This window comes from Tachyglossus aculeatus, chromosome X2 (genome assembly GCF_015852505.1).
Source record: "Tachyglossus aculeatus isolate mTacAcu1 chromosome X2, mTacAcu1.pri, whole genome shotgun sequence".
Lineage (NCBI taxonomy): Eukaryota > Metazoa > Chordata > Mammalia > Monotremata > Tachyglossidae > Tachyglossus > Tachyglossus aculeatus.
In genome coordinates this window covers 8,876,175-8,894,107 of record NC_052100.1, presented here as the reverse complement: position 1 = coordinate 8,894,107, position 17,933 = coordinate 8,876,175, and the positions used below count along the sequence as shown (strand labels likewise).

At 51.7% G+C, this 17,933-nt stretch overlaps 1 protein-coding gene across 1 annotated transcript; it reads right to left on the bottom strand.

The window, feature by feature from the left end:
• Window positions 1-3,803: 3,803 nt before the first annotated feature.
• On the bottom strand, window positions 3,804-9,029 carry ANGPTL6 (angiopoietin like 6). The gene is made up of 6 exons (XM_038771424.1): window positions 8,979-9,029; window positions 7,198-7,640; window positions 5,403-5,589; window positions 4,599-4,792; window positions 4,174-4,444; window positions 3,804-3,988 (listed from the first exon to the last, which is right to left on the bottom strand). The coding sequence occupies exons 1-6, from the start codon at window positions 8,983-8,985 to the stop codon at window positions 3,804-3,806; spliced, it is 1,287 nt and encodes a 428-aa protein (XP_038627352.1). The 5' UTR covers window positions 8,986-9,029.
• Between the last annotated feature and the right edge of the window lie 8,904 nt (window positions 9,030-17,933).

Below are 17,933 nucleotides of genomic sequence, written 5' to 3'. Positions count from 1 at the left end.
TAGGCACTTAATAAATACTGAGGATGGAGGAGTTTGGGAGGTTGGGAGTCAGAAACCAGACTGTTTCAGCAATGAAGGAGGACTATGGGGACACTGAGTGGATGGAGCTGGGAATTACAAGGACTTTCAAAGGATTGAGAAATAAATCAATGGCATTTAAGTGAGCAAGAGAGCAAGGAAGAGCAGAAGAAAGACAGAAAGGGAAGTTAGCGGAAATCCAGACTCCAGGACGACCTCGTCCATCTCCAACTCATCCTCACCTGCTATAACCGTGCCTTCTCTTCCGCCCGGCAATATAATTTCTCCGTTTTTGTTGACTCCTATGCGCACTGCCTGTGCAAACTTTTTCACACTTAATTCCCTCCCCAAACAGACGTCCCTCTGCCTCTCCCAACTCTTGACCATGATGATCTTGCCATCTTTTTCGTCGAAAAAAATTAAAACCTTTATGTGTGAAACCCAAAATATCTCCCCTACTTATCTCCACTTCCTTTTCCTCCTAACCTCTCTTTGACTTCCTATTAGGCAGTATCTCAAGAGATCTTTCACCTCCTCTTAAAATCTACCCCCTCCACCTGCACCTCCAATCCCATCCTTTTCCACTTTATTAAAATATTTTACCCCCTCCCTTTTTCCCTCCCTGACTGCCACTTCCAATGACTCTTGCACTTCTTTCAAATGTGCCCATGTATCCCCCATCCTCCCCAAAAGATCCTTAGCCCCCACAACGCCTGGCAGTTCTTGCCTCATCTCCCTCCTATCTTTCCTTTCCAAACTCCTCTAGTGAGTTGTTTACCCCCACTGCCTCCATTTCCTCTCCTTGATCTCCGGCAATCTGGCTTCCAGCCCTTCACTCCACCAAAATTGCCCTCTTTAAGTTTAACAATGACCTCTTTGTTGCCAAATCCAATGACCTCTACTCCATCCTAATCCTTCTCGGCCTCTCGGTTGCCTTCGACACCGTCGACCGCCCCCTTCTCCTGGAAACGCTATTTAACCTTGGCTTCACTGATACTGTCCTCCCCTGGTTCTCCTCTTAGCTCCCTGGGTGCTTCTTCTCAGTCTCTTCTCCCCCTGCCTCCCACCCTCTAACCCTCAAGGCTCAGTTCTGGGTTCCCTGCTATTCTCCACCTCCACCCACTTCCTTGTAAAACTCACTCACACCCACAGCTTCAATTACCATCTCTACATGGATCATTCCCAGATCTACCCCTCCAGCCCTGACCTCTCTCCTCAGCATCCTCACGTTTCCTCCTGCCTTCAGGACATCTCGGCTTAAATGTCATTCATTCATTCAATCGTATTTATTGGGCGCTTACTGTGTGCAGAGCACTGTACTAAGCACTTGGGCGAGTACAAAGCAACCACAAACAGACGCATTCCCTGCCCACGACCAGCTTACTGCCATCTCAAACTTTAACATGTCCAAAACAGAACTCTTCATCTTCCCACCCAAACCCTCCCTGTCTCTCAAAACTGCAACTTTGGCATTATTGACTCATCTCTCTCATTCAACCCACATATTCAGTCTACCACCAAATCTTACCCGTTCTTCCTTTCCAACATCTTTAGGTTCTTCCCCCTCCTCTCCATCCAAAGTGCTACCACACTGGTCCAAGCACTTGTCCTATCGCGTCTCAACTACTACATCGGCCTCACTGACCTCCCTGCCTCCAGTCTCTTCTCACTCCAGCCCCAAGTTCAGTCTGCTGCTCTTTTTCTAAAAGAGTTTTGTATACAACTCCCCATTCCTCAAAACCTTCCAATGATAGCCCCTCCCTCTCTGCATCAAACAGAAACTCCTTACCGTCGGCTTTAAGGCATTCAGCTCTGCCCCTCCTACCTGACCTTGTTAATCTCCTTCTAGCCCCCAGCCTGCACCCTTCCCTCCGCTAATGCCAACCTACTCACTGTGTCTCGAGCTCGCTTATCTTGCTGCTGATCCCTTACTCACATCCTCCTTCTGACCTGGAACTTCCTCCCCCTTCACAAATGACAAGCCACCGCTTTCCCCGTCTTTAAAGCTGTCTTAAAATCACAGCTCCTCCAGGGAGCCTTCCTTAACTACTCTCTCATCTCCCCACTCTATTTGCCCTCCCTTTCTGCCTCACCTATGCACTTAGGTCTGTACCCTTGAGCACTTTAATACTCCACCCCACTGATGATCCCACAGAATTTATGTACGGATCATTATACTCTGTCTCCTCTGCTACCCGTAATTTACTATAATGTCTCCCCACTCTGCTGGATTGTAAGCTACTTGAAGGCAGGGTTCATCTTTGTGCTCTACACATGGTGAGTGCTCAATAAGTCCCATTGATTGATTAAACGCTACACTTTCCTGGCCACAGCTCCTCATGTGTACATCTGTCTTTTTCTTATTTATGCAATTGCTTATTCAATTATTTCATTTTGCTTTCATCACCTGTGTCTACATTCTAACTCTTGTTGGTCATGTTTGTGCCTGCTTGCCTTCCATGTGACCGGAAGCTCCTTAAGGGCAGGGACTATGTCTTTTTTTTTTCTTTATGGTAATTGTTGAGCACTTACTATGTGCCAGGCACTGTACTAAGCGCTGGGGTAGATACAAGCTAATCAGGTTGGACAAAGTCCCTGTCCCACGTGAGGCTCTCAGTCTTAATCCTCATTTTACAGATGAGCTAACTAGGATACGGAGAAGTTAAACGACTTGTCCAAGGTCACACAGCAGGCAAGTGGCAGAGCCAGTATTAGAATCCAGGTCCTTCTGACTCCCAGGACTGTTCTCTATAATAATAATAATTGTGATATTTGTTAAGTGCTTACTATGCGCCAGGCACTGTACTAGGCGCTGGGTTGCATACAAGCGAAACAAGTTGGACACAGTCCCTGTCCCATGTGGGGCTTACAGTCTCAATCCGCATTTTACAGATGAGTTAACTGAAGCCCGGAGAAGTGAAGTGACTTGCCCAAGGCCACCCAGCAGACAAGTGGCAGAGCTGGGATTACAACCCAGGTTCTTGTGACTCCCAGGACCATGCTCTATCCACTAGGCCATGCTGCTTCTCATGTCTCTTCCTCTTTCTACTCCTCCAGTGTCCCAGTTCAGCACTTTGCTCACTATAGGAGCACAGCGCAGAAGGATCCTGGGAAAGGCCTACCCACCTTCCACACCCCCCAGCCTCAGGGAGGGACTCGGCTCAGACTTCCACTATGACAGGCCAGCTGTTTTCCTCTAGTGGCAAGCAACTGAAGAGGCACACACACACACACACACACACACATGTAAACATAAACACCCCCCCACCCCCACCCCCACCCCCGAGTGCCATGGCGGGTGGTCCCTGTTCCATATCTCAGGCTTGTACTGACCTGATGAATCCTCCTGTCTGAGCCCCATCTCCTCTTGTGGGAGATTTTTCCCCTCAGCCACATCGAGCCTCTCCTCTCCCACCCGCAGCGATGGAAAGACCCACAAGTCCTGCAGGAGTCGGGCCCATCGCTCACTCTACTTGGGCAGAGGAGGAGTGATCCCTCCCCACCCCCTTCAGTGGGTCAGGCCAGGGGTCCTGCCTGGAAGAGACCAGACCAGCCAGGGTCCCATTCAACCCCATCCTCTTTTTTCCCTGAGGACTGATGGAGTCAGGGGGTTTGTAGGTGGAAGAGAGCAGGACAGGGGCCCAGCTTGGCATATACACATTTATTGCCTCTCTGATCCCACCACGATGGCCAGGAGTTGGAGGAAATGTCCAAACAGTGAGGATGAATGGCCTCGGCGTCCCGTCTGTCCCCCGCCCCTTTCCCCCTCCCCCCGCACCAACCACTCAGCTAGGCCTCACCATCATGGCCACCCGCTTCAGCGAATAAGCCCCGCCACGGAACGCGGCCCAATAGACGCCATCCTGGAAGCGGCTGCGGTAGTGGCCGCCCCGGTACCAAATGCCATTGAGGTTGGAGTGGGCGCACGTATGGTACCACCAGCCTCCCTTATGGTAGTGGGCACAGTTCCCTGTGAGAGGGTTGCGGGGCGAGAGAGAGAGAGAGAGCAAGAGCGAGAGATCGATCAGAGGTTGGAGGTCCCGTGCTGCTGACCCTCAGTCCCTTCCAGAGTCCAGGAAGCTCCAGTTCCTCCTCCTCCTCCTCTGGCACACTGTGACCCATCCCTCCTCCTCCTCCCAGGGGGTGCTCCCTTACCAGCATAGGCATCGTGGTCCCGGTCCTGGGTGGTGAACTGCTTGTCGCTGTGCCAAGAGAGCGAGTCGCCGGCATTGCCGTGATACCGCCCCAGCCGTAGGCGGTAGTGGTCGCTCTCAGGCTCCACGGAGAAGCCGCTGTAGCGGGCATGGGCCCACCGGCCCTGCCAGTCCTCCAGTAGCACCAGCAGCTCGTGGTCTCCCCGTTTGGTCAGCTGGTGCAGGGTCTCCAGCCCCAGCCAGTGCTCCCCTTCTGGGCTGCCAAAACCATGCTTGGCGAGGCAGGGGGGAGGGCATGTTTTCAGCTGGGCAGTCCCCAGAATCTCCCCCCTCACCTCCTCTGCAATTTCACATGTACCTGGTTCTACGGCGGAGGGCCGCCCCATCCCCATATGGTCTCTCCCCCGACCTCCTGACCCAACTGACCTTATACTCCTGCCAGGTGGTGAAGAAATTGACTGAGCCGTCCTGCCGCCGCTGGATCAGGGTCCAACCACCACCTTCGTGCTGCTGGTCACACCAGACTGGAACTGGACGATGTCCGGGGTGAGGATGGACCACATACACACCGCTGGACTCCTGACCACTCTGCTGAACCTCCAGACAGTCCCGCCGCGGGCCTGTGGGCCAGGGGAAGTGTGGGGAAGGGGGGATCGATGTCAGGGCAGTAGGATCCTCCATCTTCCCAATCGCTGCTCACGGCCCCACCTCCCTCGCTCCTTTCCAAGGGCTTAATGAGCTCTCCGCGGCCAGCTCCCCTAACTGCCCCCATGGAAAGCCCCTGTTATCTCTGATTCTGTCGGGGAGGAGGGGGTGGGGATGGAAAGCAGATACTCAGGGAGGGGGAAGAGGAAGGAGCGAATACTAACTCTTCAGCTCAGGGCTCTGCCCCCCCACCCCCCCCCCAAGTCTGATCAGGGGGTAAATCGCCTTGTTTCTCCAGCAGCTAGGGAAGAGAAAGGGTTGGAATCCCATTCCCCTCCCCACAGGCTCCACAGGCTTCTGGGAATAGGGCCAGAGCGCCTAAGTCTGGGGTCAAGACCTCTTGAGCCAGAACAGGAAGCAAAGGATGCAGGGTCCTCCCACCACTCTAGGGAACACTCAGCAGACACAGATCATGAGGAGGGTCCCTTGGGGGGCAATGAGAGCTTGAGAGCTGTTTCCCCTACCCTGGGTGGAGGGTGGTCTCAGGGGAAGGGATAGAGGATGAACAGGGTCCCTCAATCTTACCGGACTCCTTGGTGGGGGCCCCAGGGGGAGGCGTAGGAGAGAGTGGAGTGGAGGCCAAAGATCCATCACGTCTTTCATTCTGATCCTGCTGAGGTTCACCAGCAGTGCCCTGCTCTCCTTGGCCCTCAAGGGAGCCAGCTGCTGGGCTACTGGGCACCCCTGGCACCACAGGCGCAATGGGCAGGCCCTGTGGGGGCAGAGTCACAGCCAGGCTGGGTGTCCAGTGTCCAGCTACCCCCTTCCTCTGGTGTGCCAGATTGACCTCTCCCGCTGTCCCCAGGGCTTCTGAGCCCTTCCCCAGTTAGGATCGCCAGCTGTCCCGGAGTGGGAGTTGGTGAGGGGAGTCAGGACCTAGAGAGAGCAAAGGGTGGGGAGACTGGGCTTTCGGGGAGAGGCCCAACTCCAGAACCCTGTCAGCCACCCCCTCCTCTGGTAGGTGGGCAGATACACACCTCCCCCCTGCCCCCGCATCCCCCAACCCAACAGCTGGGTTGGGTTGAATCCTGGGGGCATGAAAACAAGCCCACCAATCAATCAATCAATCAATTGTATTTATTGAGCGCTTACTGTGTGCAGAGCACTGTACTAAGCGCTTGGGAAGTACAAGTTGGCAACATATAGAGGTGGTCCCTACCCAACAGTGGGCTCACAGTCTAGAAGGGGGTGACAGAGAACAAAACAAAATATATTAACAAAATAAAATAAATAGAATAGATATGTACAAGTAAAATAAATAGAGTAATAAATACGTACAAACATATATACATACATAAAGGTGTTGTGGGGAAGGGAAGGAGGTCAGGCGGGGGGGGGGGGGATGGAGAGGGGGAGGAGGGGGAGGGAGAGAGAGGAGGGGGAGGGCAGCACTAGCCAGAGCAGAGCCTTTTTAGTCCAGCTTCACATCCCCAGGGCAGGGCAGGGAGGGAGAGCATTGGTTGGAGGGGGCAGGCAGTTGGGAGCTAGGAGGGAATGGATTCTAGACTGTGAGCCCGCTGTTGGGTAGTGACCATCTCTACATGTTGCCAACTTGTACTTCTCAAGCGCTTAGTACAGTGCTCTGCACACAGTAAGCGCTCAATAAATACGATTGAATGAATGAATGAATGAGGCAGAAGGGGAGGAAAGGCTAGATGGTGGGGATAATTAATTAATTAATGATGGCATTTATTAAGCGCTTACTACGTGCAAAGCACTGTTCTAAGTGCTGGGGAGGTTACAAGGTGATCAGGTTGTCCCACAGGGGGCTCACAGTCTTAATCCCCATTTTACAGATGAGGTAACTGAGGCCCAGAGAAGTGAAGTGACTTGCCCAAAGTCACACAGCTGACAATTGGCAGAGCCGGGATTCGAACCCCTGACCCCTGACTCTAAAGCCCATGCTCTTTCCACTGAGCCACGCTGCTTCCCTGAGACCCTCAGGGGCCTACCACCCACACCCCTCCCTTCCCCAAAGACCTGGACTGGAAGTGCCCCCGGCCATAGTCCCCAGCCCACCTTCCCCTAGAGAAGCAGCGTGGCTCAGTGGAAAGAGCACGAGCTTGGGAGCCAGCGGTCATGGGTTCTAATCCTGGCTCCGCCACTTGTCAGCTATGTGACTTTGGGCAAATCACTTCACTTCTCTGGGCCTCGGTTACCTCATCTGGAAAATGGGGATTAAGACTGTGAGCCCCTCGTGGGACATCCTGATCACCATGTAGCCCCCCAGCACTTAGAACAGTGCTTCGCACATAGTAAGCGCTTAACAAATGCCATTATTATTATTATTATTATGATGATTATTATTCCCCCCAAGTACCTGTTCCTGGTTCCTCCGGCCCTCTGCTCCCTGGCACCTCCATTCCAGCCGGGCGATGGCCACACTCTGCTGCTTGACCAGCCCAGCCAGGGCCTGGTAGCGGCTCTCCAGCTGGCGGTACTGAGCAGCCACCCTCTGGGCCCAGCTCCCTGGCCCGGGCCCCTTCCCGGTCCCGGCCCGCCACTGCAGCTCCTCGATCTGCGCCTGCTGCCGCCCCACCTCGGCCCGCAGGGCCCGCAGCCCCTGCAGCTCGCTGGCATTCAGCCCCACCGGGGCCAGGTGGGGGGAGCCGATCCAGCAGGAGGCCCCCGTCCCTGACCCCGGCGGGACCACCAAAGCGTAGGTACAACGCGGACTGCCGGCCGAGGCCTCCCGCGCTCCTCGCCACCCCGCCAGAAGGGTGAATGTCAGCAGCAGCTGCCCCAGCGCTGCCACAGAGCCTGCTGCAGGAGATGAAGAGGGGGAAAAAAAAGGAGACGGGGGTGGGGGAAGGATGGTTGGGGTTCCAATTTCTCCAGTTCTGTCTTCCCCACAATACCACCCCAGGCTGGATTTGCTTCTTGGTCCACTGGGATGGGGTCTGTTCCTAGCCTCCGGTTCCACCACCTCAGCTTTAGGCCAGCATGGGGCTGGGCCCCATCCCCCAGCCAGCCCTCATCCTCCCTTCTCTGTCTTCCCCTCCTCCACTCCAGCCTATAGCCTGCTTTAGGGGACAAGCAAATTGTGAGGTAGGATGGGGGAAGGGGGCAAAATTTTTGTTTCTTCTTTCTTTCCTCCCCAAGCCCCCAGCACCCCTCCCCTCCTCACTGGCCTGAAACAGGGAGGGGGGAGAGTGAGGGGCCTTGAGGGAGTTGGGAATTGTGTAGAGATCAGGATCAATTAGCTGAACTCCAAGGGAGAGACTGGGCCCCTGGTTATGCTTGAAATTGACAGGGATGTGTTAGGGTTTGGCCATTCTAGCAACAAAGAGCCCCCTCCTCACTCCCCGCCTGATAGGGTCACCCTTACGTACACACACACACCACAGCCACACAGTCACATACACACAATGTCACAAAGTCTCACATTCAGTTACACGTGGCTACAGAGTTGCACACACACGGTTTGTGCTGGTACATGCAAGTATATCTGCAGACCCATAAAAGCATAAATACACACCCACACCCAGATACACAAATATGGATAAAGGCAGGCACACACAGGCTTATATGCGCAAGTACACCTAAAAACACATTTGATTTCTCCCACCAACTTAAGTACACACACACACACACACACACACGTAGAAACCCAGGCACAGACAGAATCTCTCCCTCTCTCGCTCTCTCCCCCCACCCACAAATGCCTCCACCTCAGCCGAAATTCCTTGATACAGTATGAAATGGAGGTGGGAGACTAACTAGAACCAAACAGCCCCCCTCAAACCTCTCCACCACCAGTTCTGTGGCTACAGACCACGGCACCCCCTGGCCCACAACATCAGATGAGATACTGCTAGTGAAACATAGTGCACAAGACAGTGAGGGGGCCTGGGGAGGGTGACCCCACCCTCCTGCCTCTGCCCTACAAGAACAATCCCTGGATGTATATCTGTGTGCTCCTGCCCCCACCCAGGACTAGGAACATTTCTCTTCTGCTCTGCAGATTCCCCCACCTCCTCTGGGTCCCCTCCTCCTCCTCTGTGCACAAATAACCCCATAATCCTCCGCCCACCCATCTTGAAAGCTTCCCTTCTGCCCTGCTTCGGGACCGAGATGGAGGCCCCCAGCCCTGTGACTCACAGTCCATGGTCTCAGTGCCGCCTGTTCTCTTGAGCACCGTTCCCTGCGGCTCCTCAATCCTGGCCACAGCCCAGAGAAGGGACTCAGAAGAAGGATGAGAGCCCCCAGGCCTGCCTCCCAGCCACCCCCTGTCCCCTCCCACCCAACTTCCCCCACCCAGATCCCTTACACAGTGGAGACAGGGCAATCACTTGTGCTGTAAACATCTGGAGACAGGGCAATCTGTGCTGTAAACATCTGGCAAGGAGGGGTGGTGGTTCCTGCAAATCTTCAATAGGGGTGTGTGGGGGGGGTATTTCCTCTGGATCCCCTCCCTCTGTCCCTCCCTGCCAGGGACTCAGCAAGATAAGCTAGGCCTCAGGGGGAGAGACTTGTGAGGAGCAAACAGGGAAGAAGCCAATTGGGAAGCTCCCCATCCCCTGCATCTCAGTCCCCACCTAGGTCCACTCCTGCTCCCCACAAATCCATGGAAATCTTATTCCTTCCACCCCCCACCCCCACCAACCAGTCTGATTCTGGGGTGCTGGCACAGAGTGGGGAAGGGGCATTTCATGCTTCTGCCATGGCTAGCTGGGTTCAGAGATGCCAGTTCTGTGGGATCTATACCAGGCAGGGTAGGCTGGAGCAGAAGGAGGGAGGGGCGCTAAACTGACTGAGGGTCAGAGTTTCTCCTCTTGGGATAGGGGTGGGGGACAAGGGGAAAGGGGAGAATCATTCAGGCCATAGGGGGAGGAGTCCAAGGGAGGGAAAGGGGATCAATCTGGCCCCTATCCCTTCTCCCACGCACCCCCTCACCCTCCTCCCACTCTCCCTAAAGACTTCCTCAGGCCGCATTTCACAGGGTCTATGTCCAGGCACAAAACGTCCTGTCTCCACTCCCCAGAGAGGCATTGATAGCTGGGGCTTTCGGTATAACAGATGAATTGAGAGAGAAAATGAGAACGCTTCAGCTGCAGAGGGGGTCTGAGCTTAGAGACAGGGGTGAACCACATGTTGGGTGTCTGAGCCTGAGAGCTGGAGCTATGGGAATTCAGGTGGAGAGCACCCTCCTCCTTGAAACAATTGATTGTATTTATTGAATGCCTACTGTGTGCAGAGCACTGTACTAAGCACTAAGGAGAGTATAATAAAGATTGGTAAACATGGCTCCAACTTCTCTCCCCAGTCTCTCTCCCTCCCTACTTACCCAGTCCCCAGTACAGTCAGGCTCCCCTTCCTCCTGTTCCCACGCCAGCTCGGACACTGTCTACCCTGTGAGAGTGAAACAGGAGAGGAGGAACAAGAGTAAAGCTGAGCAAACAGGGAGACAGCCAAAGTGCTCTGCGCCCGGTAAGCGCTCAATAAAATACGATTGATCGATCAATTGAAAGTAGTTAAAACCTATAAGATTCCACAGACCCAGCACCTGCTTTAGTCAGGGAGAACTGGGACAGCTCACATACCTGAAAGAAAGAGGGATAGACAGAGAGACAGGGAGAGAGAGTGTAACAAGAGAAGCAGTGTGGCTCAGTGAAAAGAGCGGGCTTTGGAGTCAGAGGTCATGGGTTCAAATCCCGGCTCCACCATTTGTCAGCTGTGTGACTTTGGGTAAGTCACTTCACTTCTCTGTGCCTCAGTTACCTCATCTGTAAAATGGGGATTGACTGTGAGCCCCCTGTGGGACAATCTGATCCCCTTGTAACCTCCCCAGCACTTAGAACAGTGCTTTGCACATAGTAAGCACTTAATAAATGCCATTATTATTATTATTATTGAGAGCTGTCCTTCATATTCAAAGAAACCACCGATGGTGACATTCGCTTTATAAGCGCTTGGTGGGGCGTGCATGAAAAGGCCAATGTGAGGCTCACAGTCCTGGTCACATTGAGCACAAAAAGGGGAGAATAGGAGGACCCAGAACTGAGCCTTGAGAGACCCCACAGTTAGTGTGTGGGAGGCAGAGGAGACGCCCGCAAAAGAGATCGAAAAGGTGTGGTCAGAGCGAAAGGAGAACCAGGAGAGGACAGTGTCAGTGAAACCAAGGTTAGATAATATTTCCCGGAGAAGAAGGTGGGCCACAGTGTTGAAGGCAGCTGAGTGGTCGAGGAGGATTAGGATGGAGTAGAGGCCAGTGGATTTGGCAAGAAGGAGATCATTGGTGACCTTACAGAGGACAGTTCCCTCGCAGTGGAGGGGGTAGAAGCTTGCTTGCAGGGGGACAAGGAGAGAATTGGAGGGAAGGAAGTGGAAGCAGTGGGTGTAGAAAACACTCAGAGTGTGGAAAGGAAAAGTAAGAGGGAGATGGGGCGATAACTGGAGAGAGCTGTGGGGGTCACGTTTTTTTTTTCTTTTTTAGGCTAGGGGATTCATGGGCACTTTGAAAGCAGTGGAAAAGAAGCCACTGGAGAGTGAGTGGTTGAAGATGGAGGCTAGAGAGGGCAGAAGGGAGGAGGCAAGTGTTTTAATAAAGAGCGAAGGGTGGATGGGGTAGATTTTGAGAGGATGTGGGAAATTTCTTGAGATACTGCTGGGAAGGATGGGAGTTGAAGTGGGCAGGAGGAAAGCGGGAGTGGGAAGGAGCAGGAGGGATTTTAGGAATTTCACTTCTGATGGCTTCAATTTTTTTGATGAAATAGGTAGCAAGATAATTAGGGGCATGGGAGAGGCAGAGGGACAGAGGCTTTGAGGAGGGAATTTAAGTTTAATAAAGGATGGAGAAATAGTGTTTCTGGGTGGAAAAAAGGGCAGAGCTATAGAGGAGGGTGAGTTTGAGATGGATAAGGTTGGCCTGGAGTCTGGATTTCTGCCAGCAGCACTCACTAGCTTGAGCACAAAAACAGAGGAAGCATACAGTGATGGCAGTCCAGGGCTGTGGGTTGGTGGTACAAGATTGACAGGGGAGTGAGGGAGTTGAGTTCAGTGGAAAGCGTTGAGGGAGATAAGTTGAACAGAGTTGAGGGCACGGATTGGTGTATCAAGAGAAGGTAGGTTGGGTATGGAGACCAAATGGATTACGACTGTGGAAAAGTGGCCGGGGGGGTGGGGGGTGGCGAGGGGTGGTAGAATTACTATGAATGATATGGGCTTCAAAGGAAGAGAAAGAGAGGATCGGGGGAGGTGGAATGGTGCAAAAGTGGCATTGGGGAGCGGGAAGGAAACCAACTTCTCCCCCTTTCCCAGTGACTCTTGGGGAGTGGGAGATGATGAGGCCCCTTCTAGAGAGAGCGACAGGGAAGACTGTGTCATTTGGGGGCAGCCAGGTTTCAATGATGGTAAGGAGGACAGTGACCAGTTCGGGAACAGGTCAAGGATAAAGGGAAGTTCTCCTGTGGTGATGATAATAATAATAATAATAATAATAATAATAATAATAATAGTGGTATTTATTAAGTGCTTACTATGTGCAAAGCACTGTTCTAAGCGCTGAGGAGGTTACAAGGTGATCAGGTTGTCCCACGGGGGGCTCACAGTCTTAATCCCCATTTTACAAATGAGGTAACTGAGGCCCAGAGAAGTGAAGTGACTTACCCAAAGTCACACAGCTGACAATTGGCAGAGCCGGGATTTGAACCCATGACCTCTGACTCCGAAGCCCGGGCTCTTTCCACTGAGTCACGCTGCTTCTCTGTGATGGAATGAGGGTTCCACGGGCTGCACTTGGTGAGGGCGAGGGGACGGTTTGAGGGGTGGGGAGGGGTTGTGACCACATGGGATGGCAGTGGGAAAGAAGGATAGGAAAGGGGTGATTAGAGGGAGGGGATTAAGGGGACATGGTGAGGTATGAGAGATATAAAAGTTTTAAGGAGGATGGTCTGCATCAGTGTTTCCGGAGATGAATTGCAGGTTCTTTGAGTGTGTCTCACACCCAGTCATGTGGATCCTTGGGTCCTTGTTTTCTGCCAAATCTCTGCCTCGGACTTGGAAAAAAAATCATTCAATCAAACCCAACTTGTTAGTGTGAAATCTGAACAAGCTCGGCTCCCTCTAGCCCCTGCAGAACCACGCCAGAAGACATCATAGATAGCCCAGGGGCCTTTTCAGCCACTGATAAACTCTCAGCGTTTGCACCTTGTTGCCTCCTTTTAAATCTTTAGAGACTGGGCTTTCACACACCCTGTATCTCCACTCCTGGAGATGGACAGGCCTGGCTCTTCCTCCAGGATCAGGGTCTTGAACTGGGTGGTCAGTCAATCAGTGAATCGTATTTACTGAGCGCTTACTGTGTGCAGAGCACTGTACTAAGCACTTGGGAGAGTACAGTATAACAATAAACAGATATATTCCCTGCCTACAATGAGCTTACAGTCTAGAGGGGAGACAGACATTAATATAAACAAATAAAATTACAGATATGCACATAAGTGCTGTGGGGCTGGGAGGGGGGATGAATAAAGGGAGCAAGTCAGGGTGACACAGAAGGGAGTCATGGGTCATGGGTTCAAACCCCGGCTCTGCCAATTGTCAGCTGTGGGACTTTGGGCAAGTCACTTAACTTCTCTGTGCCTCAGTTACCTCATCTGTATAATGGGGATTAAGACTGTGAGCCCCCTGAGGGACAATGTGATCACCTTGTAACCTCCCCAGTGCTTAGAAAAGTGCTTTGCACATAGTAAGCGCTTAATAAATGCCATTATTATTATTAAGGGAGTGGGAGAAGAGGGAAGGAGGGTTTAGTCAGGGCTGTAGTCTTTTCAGAGCTGATTGAGTCATCCACTCCCTGATGACTCTCAATTCCACCTTCTGCCCTTCACGGCTCACTGGGCCCCTCCTTGGGCTCTGGGCTGGTTTATTGAGGGCTTCACCAGGTGTTAAATGTCTTTCAGGGCCTCCACAAGCCAGGGTGCAACTCATCAACTGTCTTTTTTCTCCTCTTCCTGTCTATAAAGGGCAAACTGTCTCCAAGCCCACCCACATATACGCATTTGCAAGTTGTCCTCCATCAGGGCAGCTTAGAGGGCTGAGGTAACAGCCAGCCAAAAAAACTCCCTCGCTCTCATTCATTCATTCAATCGTATTTATTGAGCACTTACTGTGTGCAGAACACTGTACTAAGCGCTTGTACTAAGCCCTCATATCACCAATCCACAACCCTGGCTCACCACCACTCTTCTCGTGCTGGAGCTGCAGGACACTGCTGGTGGAAATCCAGACATCAGGCTAACCTTGTCAGTCTCAAATCAATCCGTGGTATTTATTGGGCACTTTCTATGTGCAGAGCACTGTACTGAGCACTTGGCAAAGCACGGCAGAGTTGGTAGACACGATCCCGGCCCGCAAAGAGCTTCCAGTCTAGAGGGGGAGGCAGATATTAAAATAAATGATGGATGGGGGAAATAGAGTGTGAGGATATGTACATAAGTGCTGTGGGGTTGGGGTGCGTGTCCAAGTGTTTGAATACACAGTCAAGTGCTTAGTCAACAGAGGAGAGGGCGGTTAGAGGAAATGGGCCTCCGCTTCCTCCCCTCCAATTCTCTCCTTGTCTCCTTGCAAGCTGGTTGCTGCCCCCTCCATTTTACAGAAACCGTCCTCTGTAAAGTCCCCAGTGAGCTCCTTCTTGCCAAATCCAATGGCCTTTACTCTATCCTAATCCTCCTCGACCTCTCAGCTTCCTTCAACACTGTGGACCACCCCCTTTTCCTGGAAATAATAATAATAATGATGGCATTTGTTAAGTGCTTACTATGTGCAAAGCACTGTTCTAAGCGCTGGGGGGGATACAAGGTGATCAGGTTGTCCCACATGGGGCTCACAGTCTTAACCCCCATTTTACAGATGAGGTCACTGAGGCACAGAGAAGTTAAGTGGCTTGCCCAAAGTCACACAGCAGATATGTGGCAGAGCTGGGATTAGAACCCATGACCTCTGGCTCCCAAGCCCGTGCTCTTTCCACTGAGCCACAGGAAACGTTATCTGACCTTGGCTTCACTAACCCTGTCCTCTCCTGGTTCATCATCAGTGATATCTACTGAGCACTTACTAATGTGCTGAGCACTGTACTAAGCACTTGAGAGAGTACAATACAACAGGGTGACTAGACATATTCCCAGCACATTAACTTACAATCTAGAGTCCTGGTCCTTCTCTGCCTCCTGCCCCCTTGATGTAGGAGTCCCTCAGGGCTCAGCTCTGGGTCCCCTTCTATTCTCTATCTACACCCACTCTCTTGGAGAACTCATTTGCTTCAACTACTATCGCTATGCAGATGATTCCCAAGTCTACCCTTCCAGCCCTGACCTCTCTCTGCAGTCTTATTTCCTCCTGGCCTCAGGACATCTCTACTTGGATGTCCCACTGACACTTCAGACTTAACATGTCCAAAACAGTACACTTCATCTTCCCACCCAAACACTGTCCTCTCTGTGACTTTCCCATCACTGTAGACAGCACCACTCTCCTCCCTGTCTCACAAGCCAGTAATCTTGGCATTATCCTCAACTCCTCCTCTCATTCAACCCGCATTTTCAGTCGGTCACCAACTCCTGTCAGTTCTACCTTCACAACATCTCCAAAATCCATCACTTCCTCTCCACCTAAACTGCTACTTTGCTGATCGAAGCACTTGTCATGTAACATCTCTACTACTGCACCAGGCTCCTCGCTGACCTCCCTGTCTCCTGTCTCTTCCCATTCCAGGCCTCACTTCATTCTGCTGCCTGGATTGTTTCTCTAAAAACTGCTCAGCTCGTATCTCCCCTCTCCTCAAGAACTACCACTGGTTGCCCATCCACCACCATATGAAGCAGAAACTCCTTACCGTCGGCTTTAAGACACTCAAACAGAGGAGGGATTAGAACCCAGGTCCTCTGACTTCATGTTCTTTCCACTAGATCATACTGCTTCTTCATCTGATTGTATACTTTTCTCCACCCAAGTTGTCACTGGGAGCCTGGGAGTCAGAAGATCATGGGTTCTAGTCCCGGCTCCACCACTTGCCTGCTGTGTGACCTTAGGCAGGACCCTCACTTCTCTGTGCCTCAGTTACCTCGTCTGTAAAATGGGGAATAAGACTGCGAGCCCTGTGCGGGACAGGGACTGCGTTCAATCCGATTGACTTGTGTCCACCCCAGCGCTTAGTATGGTGCTAGAATTATTAGTATTAAAAAGGAGGCTAGAGAGTGGTCTCCCCCCCCACCTGACCTTGCTGGTCTCCTACTACAACCCAGTTGCTCCTCTAACTCCAACTTACTCGCTGTACCCCACTCTCTTCTATCTCACCGCCCACTTCTTGCCCTCATCCTCCCGCTGGCCTGGAACTCCCTCCCCCTTCAAACCCAGGTCTCCACAATCATCTCTCCTCCAAAAGGCCTTCCCTTCTAAGCCCTCCCTTAACGCGTCACCTATGATCTTGGGGTCTCTTCCCCTCAAACACTTTTCTATTTACTCCTCCCACCGCCTCACGGCATTTCTTTACAAGACCATGTGTAGTTTATTTGCATGCCTGTCTCGCCCTCTTGTGGGCAGAGATTATGTCTGCCTACTTTACCGTAATTGTGCTCCGTGAACACAGTAATTAACAATAATAATAATAATGGCATTTGTTAAGTGCTCACTATGTGCACAGCACTGTTCTAAGCGCTGGAGCACCAAGTGCTCAATAAATCCCACGGCTTGACTGATTACAATGGGTGGACTCTAGGTGCTTGTAAGACAAAAAGTAAACCGTGTGATAATAATAACGATGGCATTTATTAAGCGCTTACTATGTGCAAAGCACTGTTCTAAGCGCTGGGGTAGATACAAGGTAATCAAGTTGTCCCACGTGGGACTCACAGGCTTAATCCCCATTTTACAGATGAGGTAATGGAGGCACAGAGAAGTTAAGTGACTTGCCCAAAGTCACACAGCTGACAAGTGGCAGAGCTGGTATTTGAACCCATGACCTCTGCCTCCAAAGCCCGGGCTCTTTCCACTGAGCCACGCTGCTGACCCCTTTTCCACCTCCTCCACATATGCCAGACCCCCCCCCCCCCAAAAGCCTCATTTAAGCTCACATTTCCTCCAAGAGATCTTTTCCTACTAAACCCTCATTTCCTCAACTCCCTCCCCCTTCTGTATTGTTTAACCACTTGGATCTGTCCCCTTTAAGCACTTGTTATTCACCCCACCCTCAGCCCCGCAACACTTATGTTTATATCCTTAGTCCATGTATTTCTATTAAGGTCTGCCTCCCCTCCTATACTGTATACTCTCCATGTGGGCAGAGAATATGTCTACCAATTCTACTATATTGTACTCTCCCAAGTGCTTAGTACAGTGCTCTGCACACAGTAACACTCAATAAACACAATTGACTAAGCCCTCCCTGATTAGCTTCCAACATCTTGTGTCCTATCAACCCACGAGCCACCTCTAGGAACTTTGAAAGGAGTAATGTGGGTATTACCTTAATGCAGGGGGTATTTTAGACTAAACCCTGTTTCCCAGCTTTCCCTCAAGCAAAGCTCTCAAGCAGTACCTCCCTCATCTGTAAAAATGGAGATTCGATCCCTGTTTTCTCTCCCTTTTCGACTGTGAGCCCCATGTGGAGCAGGGTCTGTGTCTGATTTGATTACCATACTCATATATGAGGGCCACTTACACTTCCGCTCCAAAAATATTTCTGTCTTTTCATTTCACCTGATCCCTAAACAGCCTCTTAATCAGCAAATCCACTTTACTTATTGACCTCTTCCAACCGATAAATCTATAAAACACCCCTTGGAGACACAGAGATAAAGAACTAAGGGGAAGATGGTGATTAACACCTGTTTATATCAATCACATCCCCCGCAGCTGAGCTAACTGACAAGACGGAAGAGAAGGTTAAAACTGTTTTAAAGAAACAACTCCGGGACTTGTAAACTACCCTTTTGTGCTGACAATTTCCAGCAATTTAAAGGGCAGCATCTCTGGGCTGTTTAAAAAAAGCACACTATTTTCATAATACCTCAAGAATTCTGATTTAGACTGTGAGCCCTCTGTGGGACGGGGACTGCG